The sequence below is a fragment of the Myotis lucifugus genome, unplaced genomic scaffold (assembly GCF_000147115.1).
Source record: "Myotis lucifugus unplaced genomic scaffold, Myoluc2.0 scaffold_151, whole genome shotgun sequence".
Lineage (NCBI taxonomy): Eukaryota > Metazoa > Chordata > Mammalia > Chiroptera > Vespertilionidae > Myotis > Myotis lucifugus.
This window is the reverse complement of record NW_005871199.1, coordinates 719325-731757: the sequence shown is the minus strand read 5'-3', so window position 1 is coordinate 731757 and position 12433 is coordinate 719325. Positions and strand designations below refer to the sequence as shown.

Sequence of the window (12433 nt, the reverse complement as noted above, 5' to 3'; positions counted from 1 at the left end):
CTTCTGATACCTGCTGATTAATACTTATCTTCTTCAGTCTTTACTATCACTGCCACTCGACTAAAAACTACATTCCTCTAAAAACGGAAGACAGCACTACCAGATCAGTACTCCCATTAATTAACTCCTTATTCATACAACCTATCTGCTCAAGAAGCCCAAGGAAAAACTATCCTTAACCCAGCCCATCCCAAAACAGTCAGAGACTGGATATCAGTCACACAAAAAACAGCATCATTTCCAACAGGTGTGTGTCTTCCCTCAAAATATATCGATCTCCTCCTTAGTAGCACCTTTAGTAGCTCCAGAAGTAGCCTCGTTCCCAATCAAGTACCAACAGAAATGCTACTTTAGGACAATAATCTTATCAAGACTGCTCCAGCATCAAAAATATGAATTCAAGTGGTTATCAGACTTTCAAGAAGAGTCAGTGTATCAAAGAAAAAACAAAGTTACCATTAAACTCCCAAGTAGGTTAATCTCCAACATATAGACAACATATGGACACCATCTTGCTGCCAGAAAACAATCAGAAGTTCATCTGCACTAAAAGGGGCATTGGAGGGCTGGAGGAACATTTCTTTTCATTTTGTAAAAATAAATGTTTAGAGAGAAACGTGTTTCAAAAAGTCAAAAACATCAGCTCTTCTCCAACACAGATCTGTTGAACCTGCTTTTATCCCAGCTGCTGCAAGTCCAAATCTCTGTTGCAGGCTGCTCTTTTGCTTTGCTAAAATTATCTCCCAGCTCTGTTTTCACACAAAAGGCCTTCAAATAATTACTGATCAGAAAGGAGAAAACTGTTGTTGGGAGGCTACCTGACTCTCCAGGTGACAGAAGCAGAGAAGGTTGATAGGTAGCCACCCACCCACCACAACGCCTCCCTCTCCAACTCAGTGCCAGGCCCGCGAGCTAACAGCTCGTGTCCGGAGGGAAGTGGATGCTGGGAAAGAGTGCCGAGAAGCTACCCTACCTTCGTGAGGGGAGAGCGGTCCCGGGCCGGCGAGTGGCCCCCAAACCTCGGCACCCACTCACGGGAGTGGCCAGCTCCTCAGTGTAACCGGGAGCAGGGAGGCAAAAAGTCCTCTCAGTCCCGGACGGGTTAGGGAAGGGTGAGTTCTGACTCCAGAGACCCCCAAGCAATGGGACTGGGATACAGGTCCCGTGTGTCCCAGAAGCCCAGCTGAGGAAAGGGGTGGTTGAGTCGCTACAGAAGATAAGAGTCCACACAGACTGAGACAATCCCCTTTTCCTAAGGGAGAGCGAGGGGGCCGTGGCCGCCGCCGACGAAATAAAGGGGTCGGGTTCTGCGCTCCTGATGCCTTTACCTAAATAAAGATAATTACCTCGTGCTTCCTTTACCCTTCAGAATCCCCCATTTGTCCCAACCGCCGCCAAACACCAGACTGAAAGCAGGGAGCGGCCCCCGCACCCTGAGGGCACCACTGGGGGTGGAAAGTTAAAGGGGGGGGAGCGCGTAGAGAGGAAAGAAGGGGAGCATGGCGGGCATGAGGCAGTGACTGAAAGCGGGGATGGCGGGGGAAACGGGGCGCGAGGGAGGGGAGAAAGAGTAAAAGGAGAAGGAATGAAGGGAGCTGAGGGCGCGCGAGGCCGAAGTGAAAGACCGGGGGCGCGCGCACGGAGCGGGGGGAGGGGATGAGGTGAAGGGGGAGCGCGATGCGGGGGCGCGCGGTGCCGGGGGTGGGGGGAGGGGGGACGCCAGGCGGGGGGCGCGCGGGCGGGCGTCGGCTCGCGGGCGCTTCCCCTCCCCCGCCCCTCCACCTTTCCCTTCCCCCACCTCCGCCGCCACCGCCTCCTCCCAGCCTCCCTCCCTTCCTCCCTCCTCACCGCCCCCGGGCGGGCGGGCGGCCAGGCTGGCCTAGGCCAGAGCTCCTCACCTGGCGGTGGCGGTGTAACTCCCAGCTAGCTCGCCTCTTCAGGCGGCGGCGGAGGCGTCGAAAAAGGAAGAGGCGACGGCACAGTGGGTTCCGTACCCTGCTGACGGGACGAAGGACGGAGGTGGGAGAGGGGGGCGGGCCGGACCGGGGCGGGCGGGCGGAGCAGACACTGCGGTACAGACGGGGGCAGCGGCGGCGGCGGCGGCTGCACCGGCGGCGGCGGCACCACACAAACAAGGACGCTGATTGGGCAGCTGCCAAGCGCCTCGGCTCCGCCTTCCCCACACGCCACGACGCCCATTGGGCAACCTAAGCCGGCCTCCCCGCCCTCTTCTTCTAGGCCATACCAATAAGAGAAGGGATGCCGGGACTACACCCCACCCTTGAAGAGTGAGTGGCTGGCGAAGTGATGATTGGCGTACCTGAAACCCAATCCTAAACGGAGGAGGGGGATGGTCTAGCGGGGGCGCGTTAATGGGTACCTCGACCAGTCCCAGACACATCCGGGTCTTCAGCAGTCCATTAAGTGTCGGGGGTCAAAAAATCGCTTCAGGCTGCAACTTTACCTTGGAGACGTTTTGGTCCCCAGGCAGCCGCCGTACCCCAGTCTCCCAAAACCGGGATTCCCCTTTGGCTAGTTCTCATTCTTCCAATTCTAAAGATGGAAACTGGCGAACGGCGCTGGGCTCTGCGTTAGGTGGTGTTTCATGCCGAGAAAACCCATGAATTTCACGATAGAAGTAGCTTTAGGCGCTTGGGCCTTGCTGTCTATTTGGGGCGTGGCCTGTCTCCGTCTGCCAAAGGCCTTGAGCTTCCTAGTCTTCATCGTACCCCAGCATGGCCCTGTCGTGACCAAACCACGACAGCAGAAATAAAAGGCAGCCAGCCAAATTGCTGAGAAATTACGGTGTGCAAAGCCCTCCTAGCTCCTTCTCTCGGGATCTTGTCTGGTTAGGTTCACAGTGAAGGGAACGGCCTCCTTACCCCTAATCAACTCAAGGCCCAGCTCCTCTTGCTGTTCCCGGAAGCTGTTAGACCCACCTGAACTTTCTTAGCATTTCTCCAGCACCTCGGTGAGAAGCAACAAGTATCAGAATGTGCTGAGGGAATTATAATAGCTAACTTTTTGGGAAAGAGACTGAGCTGTACATGCGTTATTTATTCTTTTAAGAGCTTTACATGGGTTACCTCCTCGTAACTGTGGAGTAATTATTATCCTCATTTTACAGACGAGGAGAAAGGAGGTACAAAGTTAAAAATGCTAAGTGGCAGAGCTGAAATTTGAATACAGATAGATCAAAAAACAGGCCCAGAAAGGTTAGCTTGCAAAGGCCAGACAGCTAATTAGTGACTATGCAGTGCTTTGAGCCCAGAAACAACTGATTCCAGAAGCACTAGAACATGTTCTTCAAATTATTTAAAAGTCATGCTCTGCACTGGAAATTAAACTAATGAAGGACATGGCCACACACGAATGAAGAACCCTGAACACACACACACGCACATGCAGAGGCATGCCCCAATTCCTATTTTAAGTGGGTAAGAAACCTTGTTTCATCCTAGTATAGTGTCCAGGTAAAGAACATGGTCTCTGGAGTCAGACTACTTGGGTTTGGATCTTTGCTGTACCTCTTACCAGTTGTGTGATTTGGGAGCAAGTTAATTTATATTCTCTATTAGTGGCCCGGTGCATGAAATTCGTGCACATTAAAAGGGAATTAATAAGAAGAAATATTTTAATATTGCTATTTGCCCTTTCTCTATAATAGAAGTGTCAGAGATGAAAGAAAATTAGTAAAATGTATATGAAAATCTCCCGCCTTTCAGAGTCTGGGGTGCACTGCGGAACCCAGAGTCAAGTCCCCGCCCACCCGCACGCGCCTCGAAATCGCGCGAGACCCAGACCCAGCTGGCCCCACCCCCGTCAAGCCCTGCAGGGCAGGGGGGTGCGCAGCCTCAGGTCCCCCAGCTCCAGCGTGAGAGCATGACAACCATTTGCATATTAGCTCTTTATTATATAGGATGCTTTAGTTTCCCTGTCTGTAAAAATGGGAATGACTGATAAGAGTACCGAGCTCATAGGGTAATTGTGAGGATTATAAAATAGTCCATTTAAAATGCTCAGGACAGCCTGACCAGTGTAGCTCTGTAGTTGAGTATTGACCTATGAACCAGGAGGTCAGGGTTCAATTCCCAGTATGGGGTGTGTAGGAGGCAGCCGATCAATGATTCTCATCACTGATGTTTCTGTCTCTCCTTCTCTCTCTGAAATCAAAAATATATTATAAAATGCTCAGGACAGTGCTAAGGATACAGTAAGTACTCGATAAACATAAATAGTAACTTATGGGTTTCCTCACTTTTCCAAGAATTTCACCCTCTTAGTTCAAAATTCAGCTTCTGTTGGTATTCTATTGGTAGTAGTCTTGTACTGAACTGAAAATTATTTCTCTACTGACCCCCTAATTTTAATGCTTTCACTGTTATTAGTACACCTGATAGAGGACCTATTATGTCATCAGGCACTCTTTTATGTGCTGGGCTATAACAGTAAATGAGATAGTCACTGCCCTCATGGAAGGTATAGTCAGTCTTCTTCCCTAACCTGCTTAAACCATGATCAGTCCAATGCATGCTCTGTATCTGAAGGGCCGTTCTTCAAGGGCTGTGAGGAGACAAAAGAAATATGTTGGTGGATACCAGCCCAAAGAAGATACTAGTGAGTCCTGAGAAAATGCCTTTTAACAAAATTAAAAATCAGGCCATGGAGGGGGACTTTCAATCTGGAATAATCAAGTTCCAAGGAAGACAAGTAAGTGAGGCCACTGTTGTAATGGACATGACCTTTGCCCCATGCAGTCTCTGTTCATTTTCTTTTTGAAGCTAACATTTACTAATTTCATATGGATTTACATAATTAATCTTTAAACAACCTCCCCAATTTGCAGATGAGGAAATACTGAGGCATGGCAGTTAAGTAACTTGTCAGATGTAATAAAATTAGTAAGTGGCAGAGACAAGATTTAACTACAGTTTTTCATACTCGGGCCTATAAACTTCAAAGTCTGGGAAGATAACCCTAGCCGGTTTTGTTTGGCTGTGGATAGATAGAACGTGGCCTGCAGACCAAAGGGTCTGGGGTTCAATTCTGGTCAAGGGCATGTACCTTGGTAGCAGGCTTCTCCCTGGCCTGGGGCCCCGGTTGGGGCTCATGCAGAAGGCAACCAATGGATGTGTTTCTCTCACATCGATGTTTCTATCTTTCCCTCTGTCTCCTACTTTCCCTAAAAGTCAATGGGAAAATTATCCTCAGGTGAGGATTAACAACCACCACAAAAATAGTCTGGGAAGAGAAATTGGGCCAGGTTATATGTGCATATCCTTTCCCTCATACAGTTCCCTAACCCACAGGACAGAGAAGATATCAGATGCCATGATGATTACTTGATTACTGGAATTCTCAGATATTCTTGTGGTTGAAGAATTCTATGGTTCTGAACATCTGACTCTAGACCTCTAAAAGGAAGCCCCAAAATGAGAAACAGAAGCTGGAGGCAGGGTTGATTAGCATTATTGTTTGTGAACCAAGAGGCCCTCTAGACCAGTAAGATTATACGGTCTATTAAAGTAGGGACTGAGCCCTAAAAATCTCTCCAATGTCCGTTGGTTTAGCATATTACTAGGCACATTACACTCAACAGAAACTTATGGTTTCAGGAAGGCAGTGGCTCCATTGCAGAGGGTCCCTGAGAATGATACAGGGAGAGGTTGATTTTGGAGAATGAGGTCTGATCGGAACCTGGGATGACATGAGGGTTCCCTCTGAAGAAGGCATCGCCTAGTCCCTGGCAAAACAGATGGCATGCCCTAAGCCCCTGCTTTCCTCCTGTGCAGTTTCCTTGCCAAGCTCAAGACAGGGTGGTGAAGGGTCCTCTGGCTTGAAGGTCCCAGAATTCAGAAATAGTACTTTTCATCCACTGATCTCACCCCACGGAATGTGCACGAAAAGCTCATGTAAGTTATTTCCTCCACTGACACTCGCACCCGCCTTCCCTAAGGCATTTCTGTTTTGTTGGCTAATTCCCTTTGGTAATTTGTTTTGCATCTCTGTTTGGAGTTGCTTCTGTATCTATTTCATTACACAGGAAAGAAAGGGAGAACTCCAAGTAGGCCAGAGGGATTAGAAAAACGAAGCCTGTCTCTCTGATGCCCACATGCAGTGAGCCCCTTAATCCTGGTCCCCATCTTCCTGGCACTGTCCCCAGACCGAGACCCTGGTTGGAAAAGCACTTCCTCCAGCTGGAGCAACCAAGGAGGCCTAGGATAACCGCCAGGGCTCCCAAGATGCACAAGGGCCACCAACACCAGCTATTGGGGAGAGCGCTGTCATCCCCGTGGAGGTGCTGGAGAAGTTGGAAGGGGATAAGCTGGGGGCGAAGAAAGAAGGCAGAGATGAGCTCAGGGCCCCCAGAGAATGGAGTCTTTGTGTGGGCAGACAGATGAGGGACAAGGGGGTGATTGTGCGTGAGGGCCGGAAGTGCCGCACAAACTGGCATCACCACAGCCAGCACCGGATTCACCCCTCTCCTGCTCTGAGAACTCCCTATGCCTCAAGGGACCGGTAGCGACCTGGTCGGGGAAAGCCATGTGTACCTGAAGGCCGCAAGAGATGGAAAGGCGGAAGGGAGCATGTACAGCCAGGGGAAAAGGAGCGGTATCCCCCACCATTATCCCAGACCCAGAAAACAGGAGGCAGAAGGAAAAAGGAAAAAAAAAAAACAGAAGCAGCTTTTACTATATTTACATCCAACAAAACTTCGCAAGGAACAATCCTTATTGCACAGTCAGGGCCCTGGGTGGGTGATGCATTCCCCGGGTGGAGAGATCAAGAAGGATTAGGACTTAGAGGGGGCATCAGTACTTCCTAAGGAGACCTTGGGACTCCTCCAGTTCCCACCTCTTGAAATTTAAGGTGCTACAAAGCACTGTACCGTGGGACCCCATTCCCATAGGACTTCTCTTTTTCACCATCCATAATAACTTCATACGCAAGGGGGCTGTGGCTCCAGAATAAATAACTTAAAATAAAATACAAATTCTAATGTAGAAAGGCATGGAGAGCCTTGGACTCCTTCAGCAATTCTAGCGAAGAGGGGCCATCCTTGATGGGGAATGATGGTCCTCCCTCCCATTCAAGGCAAAGGCTCGGTGGCTCTGTATCTTTCCAGTTGTTTTTTAAAACAAAAACTTATAAAATGACCGGGGTGCAGACCCGTGGGTAACCGGAGGGGACTTCCTAGTTTAGGATGGGGAGAAACAGAGCCGTGCCAAATGTCCCCGGGCCTCCTCCAATGTCAGCATGAGCACGTTGGGCAGGTTGGAGACAGCGAACTGTGACTTTTGGTAATACCGGGTCCCCCTTCCCGCTGTCCCCACTTGGAGCCTATGGCTGGGGCATGTCTCCTGGCCCGTTTCCCAACTCCTCTATGAAAGGAACAGGGAAGCAGATTATCGCTAGGATCCTTTCTCCTCCACCTCCCCACTCCAGGCTGGAGGGGGAAGCTTCAGGGTCCCTAGCATTCCAGAAATGCTCCAAAACATTTTCGGCAATCAATGGCCTTCGGGGTGGGCATCTGTGCCCGCCGCTGCCTCAGCTCTTCCTTGCCCATGCTGCTGGCCAGCTTGTTAAAGGCAGACTTGTACCTCTTGTCGAAGTGCACTAGGGAAGAGGTGGAAGGCAGGTCAATACATAAGGATTCCAACCTCCCACACCGGGCCCCAGATCCCTAAACTCTTCAGCCCCCTGCCTGCACCCTCACCTGTTTTCATGTGGTCCTTGCCCAGAGCAGCTATCGTCAGGAAATAGATCTCACGGTAGATGCCCCTGAAGTGGAGGCAGAAGGGCATGAGTGAGAGAAAGGGGATACAGAGTCTGGTACAGGCCAGCAAACTTCCAGATGGGAGCCCCCATACCTCTGTAGGTGCAGGCCTGTGGGAGGGGGCCCTAAAATTTCTAGCAGGAGCCCTATAGCCTTGTGCACCTCGTCGAGACCAACATAACGCAGCACCGACTCCAGCAAATGCAGGCTCAGGGATGCAGGTACGGGGCCTGGCCATGCCACCCGCTGGGGGATCTGGCCTGGGTGAAAGAAAGGAAGGTAAGCAGGATCATTGAGTCCTCTGGGTGTGGGACCCACCCCTTCCCACCCTAGGCCAAATACCAGACTCACTGTGGACCCTCCAGAGCACATAGAGAGGGGGGCAGCTATTGGGGTCAGGGGTCAGAACATCCCACAGCAGCCGCACCTGCACAGAGGCTGGGTCAGGCACTAGACAAGGAGATGGGGCCTGCAGGAGGCCAAGAAAAAGGAGACAGTGAGGCTCCTGGGGGATAGGACATGGGCATACAATGTTCCAAGACACACAGGGACATCACAGGACATAGCCAAAGGGAAGAGGGAAAGGCACTCTCACCCCCAGGAGAACACAGGCTCTCTGAGAGCAAGGACTGTGTTCTGTAATCTGCTGTATCCCTGTGCCTAAACACTGTGCCTGCGCTCAATAACTATTGGTAAAAGGAGGAGACAAACATGAATGAATCAGCCTGGGCATTACACAAAGTGTCTAACAACAGCCCTGTCGGGGGAACACTCATGCCATTTTATACATGAGAAAACCCAGGCTCAGTAGTGAAGTGAAAGGGTGAGAAGGAATACCAAGTACGCCCAACTCCAAAGCATGTGCTCTTTCTACAGTACCAAGGACACCGAGGACTGAAACAGAGCCGAGAGCTGAGGCAGACACTCGGGAACAGGGAACCACCGGAGGGCACTGACCTGGGGGGCCGGGGGACCATTGCAGGAGGCGAGCACCAGGCATGGCAAAATACTGGGCAGGCGCAGCCTCTGGAAATACCACAGGAGGTTCCAGAAGATGATGGGGTGGGCAGCAGGCAGCTCAGGCAACGCCAGCACTTCACTGCCCTCGTTCTCTACCAGCGACTCCAGCTCCTTACGCAGCACCAGGGGGCTCAGGTATGCCCATGCCCCACCCTCGACTCGCTGGGAGGCACCCTGTTGGGCACAAATGGGGAGGGCAGGGGAGGGCATGTGCCATGCCCCATCCTCAGAGCCATGCTTCCACGTGTCCAACAGCTTCTGGGATGCCCCTTGGCCTCAATGCCCATCTCTGGACAGGATCACCGGGGGCCCCCCCACAGGGCAACATGCACCCATTCCTCAAGCCCCTTTGGCCCAGCCCTTACCCCCATGTGCCCGTTGCAGAGCTGGGGCTCATCCAGGGCAAGGCAGAGTCTGCGGTCACTGAGCACAGGGCCTGGGCCCCCTGGGACAGGAGCATCTTTGCTGCCGCTGGCACCAGCAGGGGGCAGGCTTGGGGGCTGGGGGGCACTGCAGGGGGCATAGCAGAAGGGGTTCAGCACCTGGGCCTCCACCTCCTCCCCTCTCCCACCCCAAGCATCCGCCCTGCTTTGGGCACCTGGGTCGGGAATCAACAGTCTGGACACTGAGCAGGGGCACGAAGGGGCAAGCGCAGAAGGGGCAGGTGGTGTTGAGGTTGGAGTCATCAGGTGCCCAGCCAGCCATAATCTCCTCATCGTATACCAGCGAGTCACAGGCACGGCACAGGGAGCAGCTGGACAGCAGAATCTGCAGGCAAGAAGACCCCAGGAAGCAAGCCCTGCTTGGCCTCGGGCTCCTTCCCCAGCCCCTCCCACCTCCGCATCCCAGCCCAGCCTCCTGCCTCCTCCGCCCAGCCCCTGCCTTGACAGAGGGTGTGGGTGTGTGTGTGTGTGTGTGTGTGTGTCTGTGTCTGTGTCTGTGTGTGTGTGTGTGTGTGTGTGTCCAGCACACCCGTGTGGGAGGTTATCCTCACTTCCAGGGAAGGTGGCTGGGAGGTCCCGGGGGTTTCGGTGAGGCGCTCTGAGGAACGGCGAAGGCTCAGGCTGCTGACAGAAGATTCTGAGAGGTCCCACTCACTGCCCAGAGAGGCTGAGCTCTACCACACGAGAAAGCATGGTCAGCCAGCCGTGCCCCTCTTCGCCCGGGACGCTGACTTCCACCCCACCTCAGGGCCCTCTCGGGCTCTGTCCCGTTAGCAGCCCCTCCCCAGCAGCCTCTGGGTGCTTAAGTGTCTAGACCTTCCCCTTGCTGGCTACCTCGGAGGCAGTGGATCCAGGGCGCTCCCGGGGGTGCAGAAGGCCATCCATGGGGCTGCGGTGGGCTGGGGGAGGCAGGTCGGGGGGCAGCTCAGGTGGGGGAATGCGTGAGACAGAGGAGCGGCGGCGGGAAGGAGTGAGCAGCTGCTGGAGGCGGGCACCCAGCCCTCGCCGGGGGGTGCTGCTCTCATCCTGATGCCCACTAGCCTTGGGCACACGCTCACTTAGCCCTTCCACGACTTCAGTGGACTGGGTACTCCGGGCGGAGCCCGAGTCCCCTGGGCTGCCTCCAGCTGCCAGCTCCTCCCCAGGCAGGCTCAGGTCTGAGAGGCTTCCATCGTGCCAGGGCACAGGTGATGCCCGGGACTCCAGTACCCCCAAGGCCTCCATCACTGCAGGGCAGAGAAGAGTCAGGGAAGACGCAGCCCGGCCCCGCCTCCAGAGACTGAGTAAACACAGTTTCTGGCTGCACAAACTCTGGCACCACCACCCCTATCGTGACGGCATTCTGGGCAGGGTTCCCTGAGTTTGCAGTCCCCACCACGGAGGGCCACCCCTCCATCCTGGCCCTCGTCTTCCTCTCTCACTGGCAAGTGGTTAGCAAAGCTGACTGGGCACTCACTGTGGGCCACGCCAGCCTCCACCGTGGGTTGTGCCTCTCGGGCACTGCCCAGGCTGCCACTCTTCAGCAGGCGCCCCTTGGGTGAGGCCGGGTCCCGCAGGCTGCGCCCAGCCCAAGTAGTCTGGCGCTGAAGGGGGCGGGTAGGGGAGGGGCGCTCCAGGCAGGGCTCTGTAAGACACAGGGAGGGCTGAAAGGCAGCCAGGCCAACACCCAGCCCTCTATTCCAAAACAGAACTCCTTGCATGGACCTGGGTTCGTAAGGTTCTTTGTAGAACTTCATCTCTTTTGTTACCAGCCAAGTGTCGTTTATCCATCCCCAGAACACCCAGTGCCAAACAAGGGGCCAGTCCCAGCTCTCCCTGCCTGAGCCCCAAGCCCGTGTCTCCAACCCCTGCCTACCTGTCTGGGAGCTGCCTGCCTCTTGTGCTGCCGCCTTCTGCTGTTGCTGCTGCTGCTGCTGCTGCTGCTGCTGCTGCTGCTGCTGTTGCTGCTGCTGCTGCCACCGTTCCTTCAAGGGCTGGCGGAACTGAGCAGCCCCCAGGACAATGTTCCGAAGCTTGGCCCAGCGCAGGCGCCCACCAGGTGTACCAGATGGCCACTTACTCTCCAGCACAGCCTGCCAAGCACCGTGCCCATCAAGATGGCCTACTTTCACACTGATCCCAGCCTGACACCTACTGCCTGTCCTGGAGCCCAGGGACCGCCTTCCCCTCCAGGCGTGCCGCCCGGGACTGTTCTGCCAATGGCTCAGCCAGGAGAGGCAGTTGGCAACGGCCACTACTGACAGGGGGGTCGTAAAGGAAGCATATAGCAGGGAGACAGTTTATTTCCAGACTCTGTTACTTCTCAACTATATGGCTTTGAAGAAATCATTTCTCTCTTTGGTCATTAGTTTTCTCATCTAAAAAACAGGAGGCAGTTTAGTGTCATGGTCAAGGGCCTGAATTCAGGAGACATCAATATGCTTGTGTTCATATCCCACTTCCCTAACTTACTCACTGTGGGACCCTGGACAAGTTACTAACTCGGCAACCTCATTGCCTCGCCTGTAAAATGGCGATAATAATCCTTCCACCTCTTGGGACGATGGTGGAGATAAAATTATGTAAATCAGCGGTTCTCAACCTGTGGGTCTCGACCCCTTTGGCGGTCGAACAACCCTTGCACAGGGTTCGCCTAAGACCATCCTGCATATCAGATATTTACATGATGATTCATAACAGTAGCAACATTACAGTTATGAAGTAGCAACGAAAATAATTTTATGGTTGGGTCACATGAGGAACTGTATTTAAAGGGCCAGAAGGTTGAGAACCACTGATGTAAATGTATCCCAGCACACCGGCTAACACTCAGCTTTTATTGGGTGGTAGCAGTACCTGCCTACCCTTGTCAGGGCTGTTGTGAATATCAAACAGCCAAGCATGCGAAAACCCAACGTAGGTGCTAAGACCCTACAGGAGCACATGGACAGCAAAGCTGTAGGACCTAGCTGGACTGTATGGGCCCAATCTCCAAGGAGAGGGGAGGGTAGCAGGTGCCAGGGAGCAGCCTCCTCCCCATGCACACACTTGGCACGTGCCACTGTCCCACCGTAGCCCCAAACTTGGTACCTTGTTGTAGTAGCCATACGTGATCGTGTGGGCACAATGCCTGCCTGCGCATCTCAGCATGACCCGCACAGACAGCACAGGCTGCCCATAGTGTGAGCACAGCTCATCAGCACCCGGTAACACA

At 53.5% G+C, this 12433-nt stretch overlaps 2 protein-coding genes across 5 annotated transcripts in view; both read right to left on the bottom strand.

The window, feature by feature from the left end:
- GATAD2B (GATA zinc finger domain containing 2B) overlaps positions 1-2156 on the bottom strand; it is a 78968-nt gene extending 76812 nt beyond the window's left edge. Inside the window, exon 1 of one of the 4 annotated variants that reach the window (XM_023759186.1) lies at positions 1899-2156. The gene's annotated coding sequence lies outside the window, so the exon portion shown is untranslated. The remainder of the gene's footprint in view (positions 1-1898) is intronic. The other 3 variants (XM_023759187.1, XM_006095141.3, XM_006095140.3) reach the window with 3 other exon arrangements.
- Positions 2157-6665: 4509 nt separating this feature from the next.
- DENND4B (DENN domain containing 4B) overlaps positions 6666-12433 on the bottom strand; it is a 13948-nt gene continuing 8180 nt past the window's right edge. The window contains exons 11-22 of the mRNA XM_023759306.1: positions 12310-12411; positions 11096-11312; positions 10697-10864; positions 10075-10466; positions 9792-9914; positions 9396-9565; positions 9163-9307; positions 8735-8971; positions 8129-8246; positions 7872-8037; positions 7718-7782; positions 6666-7617 (exon numbers count right to left, since the gene is read on the bottom strand). Of these exons, the coding sequence (XP_023615074.1) occupies positions 7472-7617; positions 7718-7782; positions 7872-8037; positions 8129-8246; positions 8735-8971; positions 9163-9307; positions 9396-9565; positions 9792-9914; positions 10075-10466; positions 10697-10864; positions 11096-11312; positions 12310-12411 (2049 nt within the window). The 3' untranslated portion in view covers positions 6666-7471. The remainder of the gene's footprint in view (positions 7618-7717; positions 7783-7871; positions 8038-8128; positions 8247-8734; positions 8972-9162; positions 9308-9395; positions 9566-9791; positions 9915-10074; positions 10467-10696; positions 10865-11095; positions 11313-12309; positions 12412-12433) is intronic.